At 46.8% G+C, this 23,460-nt stretch overlaps 1 protein-coding gene across 2 annotated transcripts in view; it reads right to left on the bottom strand.

Moving 5' to 3' along the window:
- Window positions 1-23,460, bottom strand: part of LOC143935654 (uncharacterized) — a 112,263-nt gene that overhangs the window by 75,628 nt on the left and 13,175 nt on the right. For both annotated transcript variants that reach the window (XM_077459682.1, XM_077459681.1), the window contains exons 3-6: window positions 20,305-20,380; window positions 18,447-18,603; window positions 17,002-17,047; window positions 16,763-16,821 (exon numbers count right to left, since the gene is read on the bottom strand). In XM_077459682.1, coding sequence (XP_077315808.1) covers window positions 16,763-16,821; window positions 17,002-17,047; window positions 18,447-18,603; window positions 20,305-20,380 — 338 coding nt within the window. The remainder of the gene's footprint in view (window positions 1-16,762; window positions 16,822-17,001; window positions 17,048-18,446; window positions 18,604-20,304; window positions 20,381-23,460) is intronic.

Here is a 23,460-nt window from a genome sequence, read left to right as displayed (position 1 = left end):
TTATAGTGCAAAAAATAAAAACCGCAGGGGTGATCAAATACCACCAAAAGAAAGCTCTATTTGTGGGGAAAAAAAGAACGTCAATTTTGTTTGGAAACCACGTCGCACGACCGCGCAATTGTCAGTTAAAGCGACGCAGTGCCGAATCGCAAAAAGTGGTCTGGTCTTTGACCAGCAAAATGGTCCGGTCTGCAAGTGGTTAATCACCACTGTGTTTTTGAATTTTTTTTTTTTTTTAGCAAAAAAGGGGCCAAACATCTTTCTCTATAAAATAAGTATTTTTTCTCTTTCACTGATGGGCAATGATAGGCTGCACTGATGGGCACTTACAAGGCAGCACTAATATGCAGCACTGCTGAGCACTGATAGGTGCCAATGATGGGCACTGATAGACGGCACTGATAGGTGGCACTGAAAGGCAGCACCAATTGGCATCACTGCTGGGCACTGTTGGGGCTGCACTGATGATCAGGGCACCGATTATCTCTGCAGATCTCCCCTTTGAAGAAATGCCGCTGACCAGCTTTCCTCTCCTCATAAGCTGTCAGTGTGAGAAGAGGAATGCTGATAACCGGCATTTCCTTGTTTACATGTTATCAGCTGTGGATGGACACAGCTGATCACATGAGTAAAGAGCCTCGCCATCGGCTCTTTTCCGGGGTGAGTGATGCACTGTGTCCCAGCGAAAGAGCGCACCATTGATTGCCACGCCATGTGGAGAGAGTAGAACGTTATATGATGTCCTCCCAGAGCGAGAGTACCACTGTCCGCCCGTCACTTGACAATACAGTGGGCGGGAAGCAGTTAATGGCAAGTGTGAATAGTTAATTTTAGGTGTATAAAGGTGGCCATATATTAAACAATCTGATTGTACAATCTCTGTAGGATCTTCTTCAGATTTACTAAAACTATAACTATAAAAAAAGGTCACTCTGTATCCACTCAGGTAGGCCCTTGCACTACATAGTTGATGGCAGATCTAAGGCTGTGTATTCAGTGAGAATGTTGTTCCTTGCCAATGATTGTACTGTATGTGTGCACAGAGGTGGGGAGGAGCAATCTCCTGGAGGAGGAGAGCGGGTGCAGGGTGTGTGTTATTGAGGTCAGCTGGTGAACTCCTTCCTGTGTCTTAAGCACTTGCCAACCATATAACATACATATATGGTGGCCAGGCAGCTCTAGTCGCCTGCTACTATTCGCTGATCGCCACCATTACTAGTAAAAAATAAAATAAATAAAAATTCCAGAATGTTTCCTATAGTTTGTAGACACTACTGTTTGCACCAACCAATCTATATACGCTTATTGGGATTATTTTTTACCAAAAACATGAAGCAGAATACATATTGGCTTAAATTTATGGAGAAACTAGATTTTTTACATTTTTCTATTGGATTTGTTTTATAGCAGAACGTAAAATATATAGTTTTTTTTTCAAAATTGTTGCTCTTTTTTTGTTTATAAAAATAAAAAACAAAGAAGGTGATCAAATACCACCAAAAGAAAGCTCTATTTGTGGGGAAAAAAATGACATACATTTTGTTTAGGTACAGAGTTGCAGGACCATGCAATTGTCAGTTAAAATAACGCAGTGCAGTATGGCAAACTGGTCAACTGGTTAACAGTTTGAACAAACCTAAGTGCTGTCCAGGAAGTAATAGAGAAGTTTTCCATACAACAATCTGGATGGTGAGGGGATACCTGGTCTAGGATACTAGAGAATAGGGATGAGCTGAACACCCCCCCGGTTCGGTTTGCACCAGAACTTTCGAACGGACCGAAAATTCGTACAAACTTTAGAACCCCATTGAAGTCTATGGGACTCAAACGTTTGAAATAAAAAGTGCTAATTTTAACTGCTAATATGCAAGATACTGTCCTAAAAAGGGTTTGGGGACCTGGCTCCTGCCCCAGGGGACATGGGTCAATGCCTAAAATGTTTTTAAAACGGCCGTTTTTTCGGGAGCACTGATTTTAATGACGATTAAAGTGAAAAAAAAAGTGAAATATTCCTTTAAATATCGTGCCTGGGGGGCATCTATAGTATGCCTGTGAAGTGGCACGTGTTTCCCGTGTTTAGAACAGTCCCTCCACAAAATGACATTTAACGGAAAAAAAGTAATTTAAAACTGCTTGCGGTTTTAATGTAATATCTGGTTCGGGCAATATGGATGAAAATCATTGAGAAAAATGGCATAGGTAGCCCCCGCCGCCCATTACCAGCCCCTTTGGGTACGGATATTAAGGGGAACCCTGTACCCATATTAAAAAAAGGAAAGGTGTGGGGCCCCCAGGCCCTATATACTCAGAACAGCAGTATACAGGCGGTGCAAACAAGACAGAGACTGTGTAGGTTTGTTGTGTTAAGAAGAATCTATTTGTAATTATGAACTGGTACATTTTTAAAGTGTAGCTCCAGTCAAAAAAATCTATTTTTAAGCTTTTAGGAAAACAGGGAAGGGTTATCACCCCTGTATAAAAAAAAATTGCCGTCCGTCTTTTTTCATCTCACTTCCTGTTGTCTCCTTCTGTTTGCAAATAGGAGATGTTTGTAAGTTGGAGGTTTGAAAGTAGGGGCCTGCACCATATATTCTCTGCAGAAATGGCAGAACAAGGTGTTGGTGTTGCCACAAAGTGACTCTTAGGGAGCGCTGGAGCGCCCTGCTGTGAACGATTATATCAAGAATTGTAATTACATGCCATTGTTGAACAGTGGTAGAAAAATTGGGCCTTTGATGGTTGTGGTGGTGGTGCTGGTGTCACAACACTACAAGTCCTCACAGTTACTCTCAGTGGGCACAGGAACGGGCCCTGCTGTGAAATATTATATCAAGAATTGTAATTACATGCTCCTGTTAAACAGGGGCTGAAAAATCGGGCCTTAGGCACTGCTTGCTCGTGCCACAACACTGCAACCTCTACCAGATACTCTAGTTGGAGTGCAGGAATGAGCCCTGCTGCAAAGCATTGCATCAAAAATTGTTATTACACACCCCTGTTAAACAGGGGCTGAAAAATTGGGCTGGTGGCATCACCCAGAACCAAAAATGTTCTTCCAAGATATCAGCGGAGGAGGAAGAGGACAGACAGTCAACATAACAACAGGACAGTCACTCAGCATCAGCATAGGCAGTCTTGAAGGGATGTGAAATTTAAAAAAAAATTATTCGGTTACATCAGCTTCAGGTGCTTGGTAGCTGGTGGTGATCCACAACTGATTCCTCTTTATGAAAGTCAGTCAATCAACTGAGTCGGTGGACAGGCGTACCCTGTGATCGGTAACAAAGCCACCAACAGCACTGAAGGTGCATTCCGAAAGAACGCTGGATGCAGGATAGGCCAGTAGCTCAATTGCATACTGTGCAAGCTCTGGCCAGTGATCCATCCTCAAGACCCAGTAAGCCAGAGGATTTTCGGTGGGAAAGGTGTCCAAGTCTGACCTTGCCCCTAGGTATTCCTGCACCATGTAAATCAATCAGACGCTGGCGATGGTTGCTGGAACCTGTCATACCTTGAGGCTGTGGACTAAAAAATTGTCTGAACGCATTGGTCAGACAGCCACCTTCTCCACCGCTCCTTCTGTCCGAAGCCTCAGCAACACGTTGTCCAAGACCAGGAGTTTGTAACCTCCCAGTCTCTGGGAATGCGTTGCACAGACCTTTCTGCAGGGCCTACCGGAGATGTCTCATCCTCTGCTCCCTCTGCGATGGCAAGAGAAGGTCCGCAACCTTACCCTTGTACCGTGGATCAAGGAGAGTGGCCAGCCAGTAATGGTCCCTCTCCTTCATCCGAAGAATACGAGGATCCTTCCGCAGGCTTTGCAGGATCAGGGAGGCCATGCAGCGTAGGTTAGCTGAGGCAATCGGTCCGGAGTCCTCTGAGTCACTAAGGACAACATGATCCGAAGCCAGCTCCTCCCAGCCACGTAGAAGTCCACGGGTTTCTTGGGACTGTAAATCATACCTACAAGACTGCTGCTGCTGAGTGCCAGGCTCCACCTCCATGCTGACACAATCATCCTCCTCCTCCTCCTCCTCCTCTTCCTGTGTGATGGGTGGGACAGCAGGAACACTGTCTGGATAAAGGGGCCCTTGAGAGGCAAGGAAATCCTCCTCTTCCTGCCTCTGTTCTGCCTCAAGTGCCCTGTCCATTATTCCAAGCAGCGTATGCTCCAACAGGTGGACAAGAGCTACAGTGTCACTGATGCATGCGCTGTCACTGCTCACCATCCTTGTGGCCTCCTCAAACGGTGACAGGACAGTGCATGCATCCCTGATCCTGCCCCACTGGCGTAGTGAGAAAAAAACCAAGCTCCCCTGACCCTGTCCTGGTGCCGTAGTCGCACAGGTACTCATTGATGGCCCTCTGCTGCGTATGCAACCGCTGCAGCATGGCCAATGTTGAGTTCCACCTGGTGGGCATGTCACATATAAGGCGGTTCTTGGGCAGGTTCAACTCCTTTTGGAGCTCAGCCAGCCGAGCACTGGCATTAAATGATCAGCGGAAATGCACACAGACTTTCCTGGCCTGCTTGAGGACATCCTGTAAGCCCGGGTACCTGCCCAAGAACCGCTGCGCCACCAGGTTAAGGACGTGAGCCACACAGGGCACATGGGTCAGTTGTCCCTGTCAGAGGGCGGAGAGGAGGTGGTGCCATTGTCGCAAACCACCATTCCTGCCTTAAGCTGGCGTGGCATCAACCACCTCTTGGCCTGCCCCTGCAGAGCTGACAAAATATCTGCCCCAGTGTGGCTCCTGTCCCCCGAACAAACCAGCGCAAGCACGGCATGGCATCTTTTTGCCTGCGTACTTGCGTAGTCTCTTGAACGCCTACGGAGCACCGCTGGTTCTGAGGACAGAGCACTGTAAGTGGCCATGGAGGAAGAAGAAGAGCAGGGGGTGGAGGAGAGAGGTGTGTCACAACCAATAGTAGCATTTTGGAGGCATGGTGGCGGAACAACCTCCAACACTACTGCACCTTGTCCTGCATCCTTCCCAGCTGCCAGAAGAGTGACCCAATGGGCCGTGAAAGACAGGTAATGTCCCTGTCCATGCCTGCTGGACCATGAGTCAGCAGTAATATGCACCTTACCGCTGACCGCCCTGTCCAGCGAGGCAAGGACATTGCCTTCCACGTGCCGGTAGAGAGCCGGAGTAACCTTCCGTGGCATTTGGGGACCTGCCACTGAGGAACCGCACATTGCACAAACTCACGGAAGGGGGCCGAGTCTACCAACTGAAAAGGCAGTAGTTGAAGTGCTAGCAATTTAAGCAAGCTAGCATTTAACTGCTGGGCATGTGGATGGCTGGGAGTGAACTTCTTTCTACGGTCCAGCAGCTGGGGCAGGGAAATTTGCCTGCTACAATTGGACGCGGGTGTACTGCTAGCAGAGTGCCTGCAAGCACTTGGCTGTGATACACCTAATTCTACACCTTCATTCCTCTCAGTGCAGGTTTCAGAGAGGACTGAAGGTCTAGTGGGGTTGGAGATCCCAGCTGATGAGGAGCAAGGAGAGGTCCGCTTTGTTCTTTGGTGTGGGTCTTTAAGGTACGCTTGCCAACGAGCTGCATGGCAGGTCAACATATGTCTGGTCAAGCATAGGGATGGCCGAACGGTTCGCCCGGCGGTCATTTTGCGGCAAATTTCGGCTGTTCGCGGTCCGCCCGATTGGCGGACTATTGCGGCCGTTCGCCCGGCGGACTTCCGTGTTTACTGTGTAAAAGAACTTTGACCTATGATGACACATCCATCATGGGGTACAGGACAGCCAATTGAGACATTACAGCACATGGACACTTGGACATTCCCCCTAACTTATAAATACACCCGATCCGGTGGCCATTTTACATTCTTTCGTATGTCACTATAGGGAGAGGTTGCTGTGTGGAGCAGGGAGAGACTGCAGTGACCCAAATCGCTAGCTATTAGGTCCACAAAAGTTCTTTTCAGGACTGGTATAGGTGTTAGGTGTAGTTCAGGATATAGGTTTGAGGCACTGCTGTGCTAGTGATTGTTGCAGCAGCCTGTCTTTTGTCAGTGTAGAGAGAGGGACAGGACGCTGTGTGCAGCAGGGACAGTCAGTTTAATCATCAGCTGTTACTATTAGGTCCACAAAAGTCCTTTTCAGGACTGGTATGTTAAAGTAATACAGGATATAGTTTTGAGTGCTATTCAAGTTATTGTTCCAGCAGCCTGTTTTTTTTTCAGTTTAAATAGGGACAGGCAGGAAGTTGTGTGTGGCAGTGAGGGACAGTCAGTTTAATCAGTTGCTGTTACTATTAGGTCCACAAAGGTTCTTTTCAGGACTGGTATGGTAATAGGCTTGTACACGTATAATATTCTTTCTTCCAAATATAGAAAGAATATTATACTTGACTGCTGCCCTTCTGCTGCAGTAGTCATTTATCAGTATAGGGACTGAGGTACAGTCTGCTAATCATTCACAACCTACTAGTTCCACAAAGGTCCTTATAAGGACTGGTAAGGTATAGGGTACTACAGTACATAGGGTTGAGTGAGGTACCGTCTGCTATTCCTTAAGGACTGGTATAGGTCCACAATATATAGGGTTGAGGTGCACTACTGCTGACTGCTGCCCTTCTGCTGCAGCAGTCCTTTATCAGTATAGGGACTGAGGTACAGTTTGCTAATCCCTAGCTACTAGTTCCACAAAGGTCCTTAAGGACTGGTATAGGTGTACTATTTGGTGTGCAGTATATAGTTGTGTAATACACGTATAAAATACTTGCACATACTTGACTTCCTCCTGGGGCTGCTTATTATGAGGGGCTCCCACCATCCCTGTGCTGTGCTGACTTCCTCCTGGGGCTGTACCTCTGCTGTGCATATTATGAGGGGCTCCCACCATCCCTGTGCTATGCTCATTATGAGGGGCTCCCACCATCCCTGTGCTATGCTCATTATGAGGGGCTCCCACCATCCCTGTGCTGTGCTGACTTCCTCCTGGGGCTGCTTATTATGAGGGGCTCCCACCATCCCTGTGCTGTGCTGACTTCCTCCTGGGACTGTACCTCTGCTGTGCATATTATGAAAGGCTCCCACCATCCCTGTGCTATGCTCATTATGAGGGGCTCCCACCATCCCTGTGCTGTGCTGACTTCCTCCTGGGGCTGCTTATGGTGCAGGTGTCAGTGCTCTCTATCACGGTGCTGGTGTCAGTGCTGTATATCACGGTGCTGGTGTCAGTGCTTTATGTCACGCTGCTGATGTCAGTGCTCTCTATCACGGTGCTGGTGTCAGATCATTCTATCACGGTGCAGGTGTCATTGCTGTATGTCACGCTGCTGATGTCAGTGCTGTATATCACGGTGCTGGTGTCAGTGCTGTATATCACGGTGCTGGCGTCAGTGCTTTATGTCACGCTGCTGATGTCAGTGCTCTCTATCACGGTGCTAGTGTCAGATCACTCCATCACGGTGCAGGTGTCATTGCTGTATTTCACGCTGCTGATGTCAGTGCTCTCTATCACGGTGCTGGTGTCAGATCACTCTATCACGGTGCAGGTGTCATTGCTGTATGTCACGCTGCTGGTGATCATCTCCTGCACCCTCTTCTTTGCCTACCCTGACCTTCCCTCTCCTCCATTGCCTTCATGCGCTCCACAGTCCTGAATTGTCACAACAATTTCACATATAAAAAAAGAATGCTTGTAGTTGTCGATCCCAGATTCACCTTATACATGTGTTATGTCATTGGCCATGTGGTGGGACTATGTTTGCACAGCTAGTAATTATTTTGTGGCTGCAAATTTTACCTGTAGGTTTGCAAAGTTCACCTCCCATTGAAGTCAATGGGGCCCGCCGCGAACGTTACGGTTCGCGAACTATCAGCCGCGTTCGCGAAACATCCCGTCGGAAGTTCGTCCATCACTAGTCAAACATGTGGTGCCCAAGCGGCTGATGTTTTGGCCACGCGAGATACGCTTGAGACATATGTTGCAAATATCAGCGGTGCGATCTGATGCACTCATCTCAAAAAAGGCCCACACCAAAGAACTTTTGTAATACCCCGCATAGGCAGCGCCTTGCACAGGCGGAGCTCTGCGGTGTGATTCAGTCGGTGTGCTGCCCCTAAGCTGGCCCCTGGAGGGCATCCTGCCTCATTGGAGATGTGCCTTCTCCTCCTCCTCTCTCCTACCAGGCACCCATGTGGAGTGATCTCATCATCCCCTCCCTCTTCATCACTGGAGCAAACCTGGCAGTATGCTGCAGCTCTCTGCGCTCACGCTACTGCCTTCCTCTAGTGGAGTATCATCATCAGAGCCTTCAAAACACTGGGCATCCTCCTGGAGCATGTACCCAACACTGTGCTCAAACAGTTCGGGGGACTCCTCAGGAGGACATGGTGGGTCTAGGGAAGGAGTTACTGATGATGACATTGAGACGAGGGAAGAGGATGCCTTGGCAGCTGCTTTGCTAGTACCCTGAGCCTGGGTGAGAGAGGATGCGGAGGATGAAGAGGGCTTGGTCATCAACTCTACCAAGTCTAACAAGACAAGCGTGTCCCATGGCCAGCGGGAGATGGGAAAACCAGCAATTGGGTAGTGTATATTGTGCTGGAGGCACACAACACCCACTAACTCCTGCAGATGCCTCTATGATAGAACACCAGCAATAAAGAGTAGATACAGGTTTATACTGCGCTGGAGGCACACAACACCCACTAACTCCTGCAGATGCCTTTATTATAGAACTCCAGCAACAGAGGGTAGATACAGGTGTATATTGTGCTGTGCTGGAGGCACACAACACCCACCAACTCCTGCAGATGGCTCTATTAGAGAACAGCAATAAAAGGTAGATACAGGTGTTTACTGTGCTGGAGGCACACAACACCAACTAACTCCTGCAGATGGCTTAATTAGAGAACAGCAATAAAGGGTAGATACAGGTCCACACAACACCCACTAATTCCTGCAGATGCTGGAACACTACACAAGGCTGCCGCACTGGCGGCCTTATCTAGTGTGGGGTGTGTACTAAACAGCCTGAGCTATGGGCGTGTCCAAGATGGCCGACTGAGCGGACGCACTTGCTGAGAGCTCCGCTGACCATCCGCTGTAATTGACTCCTAGCCCTGCAGATACCGCTCGTGGAGCAGCTTACCCTTGTGCACACGGTCCCGGGAGGGGATGACCAAGGGTAGGGGTAGCTCCGGTTGCCGTAGGACCCCCGCATCGGCCAAATCTAAGCCGCGGCCTAACTCCGGCCTATCTCCGGACCCGAAGCCTGCGGCCCGCATGGCGTCCCCGTCGGAAGATCCGGACCCGGCGCTCTCAGAGCAGTCGAATTTCGCGGCATTGATGCAGGCTATCACCACCTGCCAATCTACCCTGACGGGGAAGATCGAATCGGTGCAGCTCGATATCAGCCGTGTCCGAAGGGATATGGATTCGTTCCGCACCCGGTTGACTGAGGCGGAGCGGCGGCTGGGCGACTCTGAAGACGCTCTGCGAGATCACTCCGGGACACTCCGAACGTTGCAAACCAGGGTGAAGATACTGGAAAGTAGGGCGGAAGATTCTGAGAACAGGAATCGAAGGAATAACCTTCGCATTGTGGGACTACCTGAGGGGGCGGAAGGAGCAGATCCCCACACCTTCACGGAGAACCTGCTCCGCAAGCTCCTGCCTCAGGCACCCTTTTCAAATTTCTTCACGGTGGAGAGGGCACACAGAATGCCTGCCGCCCGGACCATTCCGGGGGCTCCTCCACGTACCTTCATTCTTCGCCTTCTCCACTTTAGGGACCGCGATTTGGTGCTGCGGGAGGCCCGCAAGGTGGAGGCTCTTACCTATGAGGGGGCGCGATTGATGATCTTCCCGGATTATTCCATTGATACCCAGAAGCTACGCCGATCATTTGACCAGGTAAAGCTGAACCTCCGCAATAGACGAATTAAATACAGTATGTTGTTCCCGGCCCGACTTCGTGTACAAGATGGTGAGACGGTTCGTTTTTTCACATCGCCGGAAGATGCTGCGCACTGGTTGGAAACCTTGCCAAGAAACAGGGATGATCGGTGAGCTGCCCCTAGGGTGCTGTTTGTTTGTTTGCCTTCCACATGGACCCTACATTTAATTTGAACGAAGCTCTAGCCGGACTCGATAGGCATGGGCCGGTTTGAGATCCGCTTAGTGGCAATGGCGGTGTTTTTACCACTTTGTTTCCAGTTTGACTGTCTCTACTGTGCCTGAGCCTACTCTGACTATGACTTTCCTTTGTTGGTGGCGATATGCTCCCTTTTTGTTTTGCAACAGTTTTTCTTTCAAGAATCTGCCCCCGGCTACGGCCGGGTGAACTGAATCTAGTCTATCATGCCTCTGCAGGGCCCTCTTATCCGACAAATGGACTGGGCTGGACTTGCGGTGCTCAGACGGTTGCACTCATGGTGCTCATCTTTTCATGCATCCCCATGGTTGTTACCAGGGCGGTTTGGTTTGGGGATAGGGCACACCGAAGTTTGGGGGGTGGTGTCGGGGTGGGGGGTGGGAGGGGGGGGATTTCGGGTATTGTGTTCAGGACATTCTTTTGTAAGTATTATTCACTATATATATCTGTGCTGCTGAGGTCTGATTTTTGGTATAGTTCTGATGTGTCAGGGGAGGAATTTTGGAAATGTCTATTTACTGATGTGGGGGGGGGGGTTCTTTGGGGGGGGGGGGGTGGGGGGGTTTGGATTTGCGGGCTGTTGGGGGATCTCCTGGGTGCTGGGTTGTGGTTTCTGGGAGGCCGTGTCCACTTCTGTGAGATGAGTCTATGGCTCCTTTAACCATTCTATCCTGGAACGTGCGAGGCCTTAACTCGAGGCTCAAGCGTTCCCTGGTTTTCACGTATCTTAAGCGATACTCTCCACAGATTTGTATACTGCAGGAGACTCATCTGGCGGGTGGAAGGACGCTGGCCCTTAAGAAACCCTGGGTTGGGGCATATTATCATTCTACTTACTCTGTGTATGCTAGGGGGGTCAGTGTTCTGGTGCACAGGTCTCTTCAATTTAACCTATTGGATCTCCATTTGGATCCGGGTGGCAGGTATGTGGTGATCCATGCCATCTGTAATGGATTGGAGATGCTGCTGCTGGGAGTTTATGTTCCCCCGCCGGCTACCATGGAGCTCCTTAACAAATTGACCCCTATCATGGCACTGTACCCAGGTGCTGCTGTTTTGATGGCGGGTGACTTTAATATGACCCCGAACCCCTCATTAGATAGGTTTCGGGGGGGGGTGGGTCAGAGCTCCCCGCTTATGACCTGGATGGATCTTTACGGGCTCACTGATATCTGGCGGTGGAAACATCCTACTGACAAGCAATACACATGCCACTCTGCCACTTATGCTTCCTTTTCAAGGATTGATCTGCTGCTGGCTGACGCTCTGCTACTGCCCCGCACGGTTGGTGTGGAGGTCCTGCCTAGGGGTATTTCAGACCACGCTCCCATGCTGCTGCGGCTGGAGGTGGGCCCCACTTTGGGCCCCGCCATGTGGCGGCTTTCCGGGTATTGGGTGACGGACGAGCGGGTTGCCCCGGAGGTTGAGGGGGAATTAGGTGTTTACTGGGGGGTAAATGCAGGCACCGCGACGTCCACGGTGCTCTGGGACGCTTTTAAGGCCTATGCCAGGGGTCAGTATCAGACTGCCATTTCCAAGGCCAGGAAACATTCTAGGTTGGCGCTGGCGGAGGCGGAGAGGAGGGCGCAGGAGCTTGAGAGAGCGTACACGCAGGGGGGTGGTGAAGCCTCTTATTCGGCCTTGCAGTCGATACACAGGGAGATTGCTTTGCTCAGGACAGAGGGTAGTAGGAAGATCTTATTGGCCCAATCGCAACGCATTTTTGAGCAGGGGGAAAAGACGGGCAGACTCTTGGCCTGGTTGGCTAGGGAGAGGGCCTCTGTGGCGCATATCGCCAGGATCAGAGGAGAACATGACGAGGTGATATCAGACCCCTCTCAAATTAACGACCGATTTGTACAATTTTATAAGGCCCTTTATGCTCCTAAGGAGGTTTTTACTCTGGATGCACTTGGTCACTTTTTGGACCGGGTTGACTTCCCGCAGCTCTCTGATGAGGACCGTACCCGCCTGGAGGGCCCGATCTCTCTTGAGGAGGTTCAGGCGGCTATTGTCTCCCTCAAGAGCTCAAAAACGCCGGGCCCGGATGGCCTGCCGGCAGAGTTCTATAAAACGCACGCTGATACACTTGCGCCGCGATTTCATGCCCTACTCCGTACTATGCTAACTGAAGGGAGTCTGCCCCCCACGATGTCTGAGGCGGTGATAGTCGTTATCCCTAAACCGAATAAGGACCCTGAGTACTGTTCCTCCTATCGCCCAATTTCTCTGCTTAATGTCGATGCGAAGGTAGTGGCAAAAATTTTGGCAAATCGGCTTAACTCTGTTATTCTGACCCTGGTACACGGTGATCAAACGGGCTTTATGCCGGGCAAGGGCACTGACATTAACATTAGGCGCCTCTATACCCACGTTTCTAGGGCTAGGGTGGGACAAGGACAGGGAGTGGTTGCATCGCTCGACGCAGAAAAAGCGTTCGACTCTGTCGAATGGCAATTTCTCTGGGGAGTTTTGGAGCGCTTTCGCTTTGGCCCTAAATTTATTTCCTGGATTCGGCTGCTTTATAATCACCCCGTGGCCAGAGTCCGAACCAACGGTGCGGTATCGGAGGAGTTCGCGTTGGGTAGAGGTACGAGACAGGGGTGCCCTCTGTCCCCTGGCCTCTTTGCACTAGCCATAGAGCCCCTGGCCATTCTTTTACGGGCATCGGAGGCATTTGGGGGGCTGCGAGTGGGTCCCCTTGAAGAAAAAATTTCGCTGTATGCGGACGATGCACTTCTTTACCTACCTGATGCGTCTGTCTCCCTGCAGAGGGTCTTGGGTATGATGGAGGAATTCGCTTCCTTCTCGGGAATTAGAATTAATTGGGATAAATCCTTGTTGTTCTCACTCCCCCAGGATCCTCGTGCTGAAGTTACGCCGACGCCACTGAAATTTGTTCAGGGGTTCCGTTACTTGGGGATTCTGGTGCGAGATCCTAAGCTCTATCTAGCTGACAACGTGTACCCTATCTTAGACGACCTGACTGTTAAGTGCCAGATGTGGAAGTCTTTGCCCTTGTCACCGGTGGGTAGAATTAACCTCTTGAAGATGACCTTTTTGCCAAAGTTCTTGTATGTCTTTCGGAACACCCCTACCCCGATCCCGAATTCTTTTTTCCTCAGGGCAGACCGGGTGATCAATACGTTTATTTGGGCTGGAGCGGTGCCCAGGGTGGGGAGGCTGGCCCTCCAGCGGCCTCTCTCGGCTGGGGGCCTGGCCTTACCATGCCTGAAACAATACTATTGGGCAGCGGTACTGGTGACAGTGCGGTGGTGGTTTGTACAATCGAGATCCAATCCGTCGGTTAACCTAGAGGCGGCCATCCTGGGGTCTTATGCTGCGCTTAGTAATTTGGTATTTAGGGGCCCTAAAGCTCACCCTACGGTCACGTCGAATATGGCGACGACGGTGCGTGTGTGGATGCAGGTGGCGAGGAAACTTAATGGTCCTTTGGAGGTTTCACCTCACACGCCGCTGTGGGGCAATCCGCGATTGAGCCATTTCAAATCTATCCCGGACCCTGCCCTGTGGGCCAAATACGGCATCACGACCATACAGCAGATTATGCCTAGGGGGGTCCTCCTAAACTTTGATATTCTCAAGAGGGAGTTTGGGCTGCCGAATAAGATGTTTTTTAGATACCTGCAGCTGCGCCATGCGGCGCGGGCCCAATTCCCTGCCCCAATCTCGGTCTGCTCGAACCAAATTGAAAAGTTTCTCATAGCCAAATATGCGGATCGGGTCCTCTCCTCCCTGTACCTTAGACTCTCCATTTCGGAACCCGAAACGGAGTCTGCGCTTTTTAGCAAATGGAGGTCTGATCTCCCATCACTGGATGAGGAGGACTGGCAGGAGGGCATTCAGAATTACATTCCCCGGATGATCTCTGCGCGCGACAGATTTATTCAACTGAAGTTTCTTCATAGGGCATACTACACTCCACAGAGACTTTCGAGAATATACCCACTAAGCTCAGATCGATGTCCGAAATGTGGTGTGGAGGTTGGGACATTTATCCATGTGGTGTGGGAATGCCCAGCTATTCAGACCTTCTGGAGGGGGGTGGTGGGGGTGCTGAATTCGGTGGGGGGCCTCTCGGTGGGGCTGGACCCTGTGGTCTTGCTGTTGGGGGTATGTGACAAAGTAGTGGTGGGTACACATAGGCAATTGTTTGTATTTTATGCGGCATTTTATGCCAGGAAGACTATTCTCCTTAACTGGAAGAAGGCGGACCCCCCTGGGATTTCACAATGGAAAGGGCTGATTGACTCCGCTCTTCCACTATATAAGTTGACATACATGAGTCGTAAGTGCCCGTCCAAATTTGATAAGATTTGGGGGTCTTGGGTGGGAGTGTAGATGGGTAACTAGCGGGATGGGTGGTTGCGGGTCTCAGGATGTTCTCCTGTATTTACTTGATCATTACTGAATGCTGTGGGCTAAATGCGGTATTGATGTGAATTGTTTGTCACTATGAGCTATTTCTGGAGATTTGACTTTTGCTCTCTTTCCCCCCTTCCCCCCCCCCCCCCCTTTTCCTCTTCCCCTTCTTTTTCCCTTTTGCCTTATTTCCTCTCCTATACCTTTCGACCATCATCAGCTAAATTATAAGTCTGTTTAACCGATTGTACACTGAACACTCTGTTATGTTGGGATGTGCAATGCGCTGTTGTATTGTACCAATGTTTGTTTCATTTATTTAATGGTGATAAATAAAAACTTACCTGTTAAAAAAAAAAAAAAAAAAACAGCCTGAGCTATAATTGGCCACAGGCATCCTACCTGTGGCCAATTATGGCTCTCCTCGCTGCCGGCGCTGTGATTGGCCAAGCATGCTGGGTCACAGTGCATGCTTGGCCAATCATGAGCCAGCAATGCACTGCAATGACGCAGTGCATTGTAGGCCATGAGCGCCACATGAATTTGGCGCGAATGGCCCACAGAGTTCTGGCTTCGCTGAATGGGTGAACAGCCAGTGTTTGAGTCGAACAAGCGTTCGACACGAACACCAAGCTCATCCCTACTAGAGAATTTTTTTTTTCTTTTCTGCAGAAGGGTAATATTAATGATATATTGGTACATAGTGAAACTGTGTGTGGGGGGGGAGGTGAACTTAGCCTTTATGTAGTGGACTGTTTTTGACACTTATCGCCAGGCCATAGAAGCTAGCCTAGATAAGCATACTTTTCCTGCATTTGACATGTGATTGAAATGTACATCAAGTATAGGTGAGCAAATAGTAGGCCATAGCAGGTCACATGCAGCCATGTCCAACACAGATTTGAACAGAAGTTTGAGCAGTACTGTGTTCAAATGGGGAAACTAAACAGTTAATATATCTGATCTAGTCACAAATGGCAGTAGATCCCCTGATGACAGAGGAGTATACCCCTATGTGGAATGCATGCTCCATGTATTCCTTTGGGGACTTCATTGGAGAGCCAGGGACACCCTAGGTGAACATATGGAGAATGTACTCAAGATGGAGAAGTTAGCCCACAGCAAAGTTCTAAAGATAACCAACACAAACCTGGGGAGGGGGGGGGGGCAGAATGTTCCCAATGGATACACAGATAACTAGAATACTGGACAGACAATCTAAACCAGGGGTTCTCAACCAGGGTTCCATGGAATCCTAGGGTTCCTCCAGAGGTTTTTTAGGGGTTCCTTGATCAATAAGCAATTTCTGCATCTCAGATAAGTTCCCCCTAACACCATTGCTCTTTTTAGCTATGTGTAAGGGGGGAATTCTTCCCAATGACCACTTGTGTAAGGAGCATTCTTCTCACTGACCATCACACTAATGTATCATGAGTTGTAGATATAGGAACTTTTAGCAGGGTTTCCCTGAGAGCAGAAAGTTCTTTCAAGGGTTCCTCTGTGAGGAAAAGTTTGAGAAAGGCTGATATAAACCTTGCCCACAGTAACCAAGTGGATCTGCCCTTTCCCATGCACAGTAAATGAACAGGTTACCTATTATCCTCTCCCTAGCACACACCCACCTTTACTTCCTTCCACCATTGCTCTATTTGGCTGCCGGTAGCAGGTGAAGTGGACCTATGTAAGCCAAGTGTCATGAGGCCATGGACTCTCCCCCATGTCACTTTTCTGGTGATTAGGATTGACCCAGTGCTGCCGCGTGCTTCCCCATACCCGAAATATACCAGGTATTTTCAGATCGGAGGAGGGTAGGTGCTGCTGTTGAGAAGGAAGATATAACAAACCTGTTGCTTTGCTTTGAATGGACAAAAAACGAAATTTGCTTACAAACATTTTTAGCTTGAGCTTCAGATTTAGCACCAGTGAAATATCAGCGGTTCACCGCCAAAAACAGTTTAAAAATGCTGTCAATGCCTAACCCACACCCACCTAACAACTGTCCCCCAGCCCCCCCCCATCAAATAATTCCCCGCATCTATTACCTTTTGTATCACCCTTTAGAATGTAAGCGCTACAAGCAGAGCCCTCCCATCTCTTCTGTATTGTACTGTAATTGTGCTGTCCTCCCTCTACATTGTAAAGTGCCGCGTAAACTGTTGGCGCTATAAAAATAGCGTATAATAATAATAATAATAATAATAATAATAATAATGCTTTATGCAGGTAGGTGTACGCGATTTAAACTTACCTGAAGATCTAGAGCAAAATTGCTTTGAGACACAACCAGGAGCAAAGACAGGAAGGGTTCTGGAAGACAAAATTTGTTTCCCCTCGGTTATTTTAGATTTTGGGAATTTTGTGTCTGAAATGTACGGAGGAGCTGAAATTAACAAAACACAAGCTGACTGGCAAATTGACTGCATAATAGGAATACTATACCATTATCTTGTATTATAAAGGCTTGCTGAAGAAAATGGTTCACATTACCTAAATGTTCCTCATTTCCAAGCACAGAGAAGAGCGGGTCATACCACTGAAAGAAAGGAATGTCAATTGGTACAGAGGACATGGTAAGCTGCAAAGAGGAATATTCAGTGCAAAGTAATGTAGAGTCACCCAGCAAAAACAAAGCTAAAAGATAAATACACTGCATATACGCAGTAGGAGGCTGATACAAAGACAAAAACATTTAATGGTTGATAAATGAATAATTATCTTCATTAATTCATGTCTTTTATAGCTGCTCAGCTTTTAATCTCATACACTATATTACCAAAAGTATTGGGACGCCAGCCCTTACTTGCACATGGTTCAATATTGAGTTGGTCCACCCTTTGCAGCTATAGCATCTTCAACTCTTCTGGGAAGGGTGTCCACAAGGTTTAGGAGGGTGTCTATGGGAATGTTTGACCAATCTTCCAGAAGCACATTTGTGAGGTCAGGCAGTGATGTTAGAAAGAAGGCCTAGCTTGCCGTCTGCATTCTAAAAGTGTTCTATCGGGTTGAGTTCAGGACTTTGTGTAGGCCAGTCAAGTTCCTCCACCTCTAACTCACTGATCCTTGCCTTTATGGACCTTGCTTGTACACTAGTGCTCAGTCATGTTTGAACAGAAAGGGGCCATCCCCAAACTATTCCCACACAGTTGGGAGCATGAAATTGTCCAAAAGGTCTTGGTATGCTGACACCTTAAGGAGTTCCCTTCACTGGAACTAAGGGGACAAGCCCAACCCCTGAAAAACAACCCCACACCATAATCACCCTCCACCAAATGATTTGGACCAGTGCACAAAGCAAGATCCAAAAAGACATGGATGAGCGAGTTTGGGGTGAAGGAACTTGACTGAGTCCTGAACCCCAACCTGAACATCCTTGGGATGAATTAGACATCAGTGCCTGACCTCACAAATGCGCTTCTGGAATAATGGTCAAACACCCCCATAGACACCCTCCTAAACCTTGTGAACAGCCTTTCCTGAAGGATCAGCCAACTCAATATTTAACCCTATGGACTAAGACTGGGATGCCATTAAAGTTCCTGTGCGTGTAGGCAGGCATCCCAAAACTTTTGGTAATATAGTGTATATTGCAAATGCATATATCAAGCACACCACAACCATTGCTGGAGCACACTCCATCCCCTTTGACATGACCTGTACACAGAATATGGTTACAAATGGCAGATGTAGAACCTGGTTGACTGGTTTTCTAAAATGATCAGAAAAAAAGTGCTTAGGATAAAAAGAAAACCAGTATAGTTAGTAAAATATTTGAACTCTTGATCTCTTACTCCTAAAGGATAATGCACATTGGAATATGCACTGTCCTACTGAACATTTGGTATCACAGACTGGAAAAGAACAAGAGATACTTCAATGTTTTCTTCTCTATGTTACAGCCATGCTAAAATCTCACAATCATTACTGGAACCTACCTCCAGCAGTCTCTGCGTGTGCTGCAAGTGCTGGACTGCAGCCGCTATGAACTTCCTGTTGAGAGCCAGTCGCAGAAAATACCTTCCTCTTCCCTGTGCAGTTAAAACCTTCGTACAGACAAGAGTATGCTGTATCATGACGGAGAGGTGTGACAACCTATCAGACAGGAATGTCATCAAATGAATGTCTCCTAAAAAAAGGATATCAATCTCCCAAAGGTGACAGGTTAACCCAAAAAAAGTCTGTACCATACATTCTGAATATCAAAAATGCTATAGGAAAGGATAATAAGAGCATTAGTGTTGGATTATATGGGGGGCATGTGTTAGAGTTGGTGTTAAAAGATAGTGTTGGGATTACAGGAAGGGTTAGTGTTAGTGTTAGACAGTGGCGGCTGGTGCTCCATTCTTGGGGGGGGGGGGGGGGGCAATCCACCAGCCGCCACCCGGTCAGTAGGTAGGTTGGTCATGCCCAACCACCGACCCCCCCCCCGTCGCTCAATCGTCAGCCTACCAGCCCCGCACTTACTCCATCTAGGTTGTGGAAAATGCTTCCTCCTTAGCTGCTTCACCCTGAATCTCCTCTCCTCTGCTTCACGGAGACCTCTTGGCCAATCGGGTCTCAGGACCCACTTCTTGATTGGCCAGGAGGAGAATTAGGAAGACAATATCGAATTTTAATTTAATATGGTCAAACAACTGGGTGGGCGCAGTGCTCTGCGCCCGAAGCCCATCCTTTTTTTAAGCCAATTAGAGCCTCTGGCTCTAATCATGTGCTTCTAAAAAATAAAAATAAAAAAACCCACAAAGACTTACTGAACTGCACATATTGTTGCGGGTATATTATACTCCCCTTAAACTTCAATTGATGAATTTATAATCAGAATCCATGTGCATGCGTTGTAAACGTGATCGCAGGGATCTCATCCACCTTTTGTGGAGATGCTCAAAATGACACGCTTTTTGGATGGGCATAGAGACTAAAGTCAACTCAATATTTAAGGTATCTCTCCCCCTAGACCCGAAAGCCAGCCTGTTGGGTGTACTGGAAGAATATGAATGGGAAGCACATACCAGAGAGGCCATTCATAGAGTTCTGTTCCAGGCTCAGAAACTGATTATGGTTCTCTAGAAATCGGAATACCCTCCAACTATGTTGGTGAGGTGTTAAGAATGGAGAAACCTATTTACCAACATAGAGGAAGTACGGTTAAATATGAGAGAATGTGGGCACCATGGTTGGATGTATCGGGGCTTGAACTGGTGACTTTGATCATGGATAGGTTACTCTGGCTCAATGCGGGCTAAAGTGTTACTTACAGAGTTCATTATATTTGCATGGTCATTATTATATTTGCATGGTTATTATTATATTTGCATGGTCATTATTATGTCTTGATGTTATTGACAAATTCCTTTTCATTGTCTTGTTGCACCATAATGTAGAGCTGGCAATTTCTGATGACTACTCTTTAACAAAAATCTTTTTTTTGGATATAAAAATAAAAATACCCCCACTGGAATCCATGTGTTTAGCTCCCTGCATGTAAATTATGGGCCTGGCGCATGGATTAGGGAGGTGGCGTCCCTGCTGGATGGACCGCCATTGGTGTTAGGGCTACAGAGGGGCAAGTGTTGGGGTGTGTATATTAGGTGAAAAATTTATTTAAAAAAAAAAAGAAATGATGGTGTATGGGCTGTATGGCTACGTTTTATCTGTCTATGGTACAATACAATCAATGGTCAAATGGCAAATCAGATACCCAACAGGCATAGTATAAGCGAATGGCAAACTTTGATTTCCCACTGCACTACCCTCCACCAATTTTTACCAACCATGCCCAGTTTTGGTTCACACCTGCCACAGGAATCCTGCTCAGGAAGATTCTCTATCCAGTGCCAGTAATCTCTTCTCTTTAACCCCAAGACGCCACCTATAAGAAATAAAAAGGTATAAAGATAGAAATGTACGAGATGATCTGTACATTTGTAGAATTACCAAAGCTGGCCATACATAGGTAGAATTTCTTATTAAAATTCTAGTCAGTGCGGTCAAAGCGACGTTCATTTTCAACCGCAGTGATAAGATATTAAGGCCTCATGCACACTGGACGTTTTTACAGCAGCTGTTTTTGGCTTCAGATGTTTTTTTCTACAGTCAATAAACTCCCCAACATGTTACCCTATGTGTCCATGCACACATAGGCTGTTATCAGCAGTTTTTGGCTGGGCCGTTTTTTGGCTTTAAAAAAATAAAATAAAAATAGTGGGTTCTGAGAGAAGATTTTCAGATGTAAAAACACTCCAACGTCAAAAAAAACTGCAAAAAATGCTCAAAAACGTGCCTCACCAGCGTTTAACATTTTTGATCCATTGAAAAAAAATATAAAATAAATCATTTTTTTAAAAAAACATAAAAAAAAACAAAAACCCTGATAAACAATCAAAAACGCATCTCACCAGTGTTTAATGTTTTTGATCCATTGAAAAAAGAAATAAATCATTAAAAAAGAAAAAAAAAAAAAAACACACCTAAAAAACTCTGATAAACGCTCAAAAACACAGCTCACCAGCGTTTAACGTTTTTGAATTTTTAAAAAAAAAAAAAACCCCAAAAAAACGCTAAAGCAGAAAAACGCTCAAAAAACGCCAAACAAAGCTATTGCAAAAACGTTAAAAATTTTTTTGAAGAACTCACTGCAAAGCACAGCAAAAAGCACTACAGAAATGCTCAAAAGCAAACTGCATAGGTGTGAATGGAGCGTTATACACTGAAGACATTTAGAACAATCTATCCCCCACACTCCAATATCAGTCTGAAAGAAGGTATACAGAATTACAGAACTGTTAAAAAAATAATAAAATTCACAGCAATTTAGGACCAGTCAGACATTTTAAAGCCCAACTCCGAGGAAGGGTTAGGACCTCTGCATACACAAAAACAAAACAAACAAAAAAAGGGCACATTTTTAGTACAGTGGGGAAGGGTACAAATATTATCCATAAAACCCAAAAAAATTGAACTAGTCCTAACACTATGACATTTTTTTTTTTATAAATTTTAATATATTATAATAATAACAATAATAATAAATAGCATCGGGCTGTAAACTTTTGTCATTCCTCGTGAAACTAGATTTAGAATTTACTAGATTTTTTTTGTCCTAACACTATGAAAAAAAAAAATAATAATAATTTGTAATAATAATAAACAATAATAAAAAATGGCATCAGGCTGTAAACTTTTGTCATTCCTCATGAAACTAGATTTAAAAATAACCATACAGAAGATTACAGAGATTCTGTGCTATTAGGCAGAACTTTTCAGTGTTTAATCATTTAAATTTAGATGGCCTTATTGTGAACCGAAAACCATTTTAAACATTTTTGGAATGCTGCAGGTAATGTATAGTAGTTCTGCACAGCTGTTTTTATTATAGTCAAGAATAAATTATTTTATGTAGTCCTTTATTCCTGCCAGCAGGTAAACCCCTAGTCTTTATTCACAAGCTTTATATGTTCTATTTAATAACCACATGCCCTCTGGAAGGTTTTACCCCCTTCATGAGCAGACCATTTCTCGCTATTTGGCACTGCTCTACTGTAACTGACAATTGCGTGGTCAAACAACACTGTACTAAAATTTATTTTTATAATTTTTTTTCATATAAATAGAGCTTTCTCCTGGTAGTATTTGATCACTACTGCTTTTACATTTTTTTATTATATAAAATGAAAAAAACATTGAAACTAACAATATTTTTGACTTTCTGCTATAAAACATATCCAATAAAGAAAAAAAAGTAAAAATCAAATTTCTTCATACATTTCAGCCAAAATGTGTTCTGCTACATGTCTTTGGTAAAAAGAAATTCCAGTAAGGCTTGATTCACACTAATGCGTTTTTTGATGCATTTTGCAGAAATGCAGGGAAATTTTTTAACATGGGTTCCTATGAAACATGTTCACATTAATGCATTTTAATGCCTCTGCGTTTTTGGAAAGGGTCAGGGACTTTTTTTTTCCTGCAAAATTCAGCGTTTTGCATGTAATAGAATTCAATGGCAATGGGAGCCATTGGCTGCTGCTGTCAAACATACCCAGTGAGGAAGGAGTGGGGAGCGGGGCCAAGTCACGGTATGTGTGTGTCTCAATAGTTGCACAGAGCCCGGTTCAGGATTGAGCCTGCATGTTTGCCCCCATAGCAAGCGCTTGTTGTAGGGGCAAGCACTGAAAAGGAGGAGCAGACAGTACTGGTGGAGGACCCGAGAAAAGGAAGTTTGGGGCCGATCCTTGCAACAGGGCAGGTATAGCATGTTTGTTACTTTACTAAAAAAAAGAAGAAGCTTTTTGTAACCCTTTAAATGTTTATTTGTAAAAGAATGTGTGCATACAACAGATATTAACGTCCTCCTGCATGCATGCATGTGACCTCTCCGCGGGTGGGCTTTAACACACAGCGGCCGCATATATGCGTCTATATGTTGAGAGTTTACCCAGCTCCCAGCACAGTCACTAAACTGTCACAGGAAGCTCCTGATGCATACTTGTGATCGGGAGCTTTAAATCACGTGGCAGCCAATCACAGCAGTCGCATAAATAGAATGCCCACTTCTAGGCATTTTAATCCACTTAAAGCAGGGGGTCGGCAACCTATGGCCCGGGTGCCGCACCCGGCACGCCGCCGCTAAATGTCTGACCCATCAGTGCACATGAAGAATGCACCTGGCCCATGAACATTTGAACCCTTTCACGCCGACCATACGCAAATATGCGGCCTAGGCTTGAAGGGGTTGTACCGGGTTGATGCGTGCAGCTGCAGGCATCACCCCGGTACCGTTTGTTAGAGCCGGCGGTTGGCTTCTTTTGGGATAATAACCAATGCTGTTAAGGAAGCCACTCAGCTGTTATTCCAAGCAGCAGGAGGGGATTTCCTCCCCTCCCGCCGCCTTCCGTGGCTCGTCCTGGCACTCCCATCCCACTAGGAGACCTGAGTGACCAGCCGGCACTTCCA

Source organism: Lithobates pipiens, unplaced genomic scaffold (assembly GCF_037356315.1).
Source record: "Lithobates pipiens isolate NorthernLeopardFrog02 unplaced genomic scaffold, aLitPip1_a1.2 Scaffold_28, whole genome shotgun sequence".
Classification (NCBI taxonomy): Eukaryota; Metazoa; Chordata; class Amphibia; order Anura; family Ranidae; genus Lithobates; species Lithobates pipiens.
The sequence above is the reverse complement of the archived record's forward strand: the minus strand, read 5'-3'. Positions and strand labels throughout refer to the sequence as shown.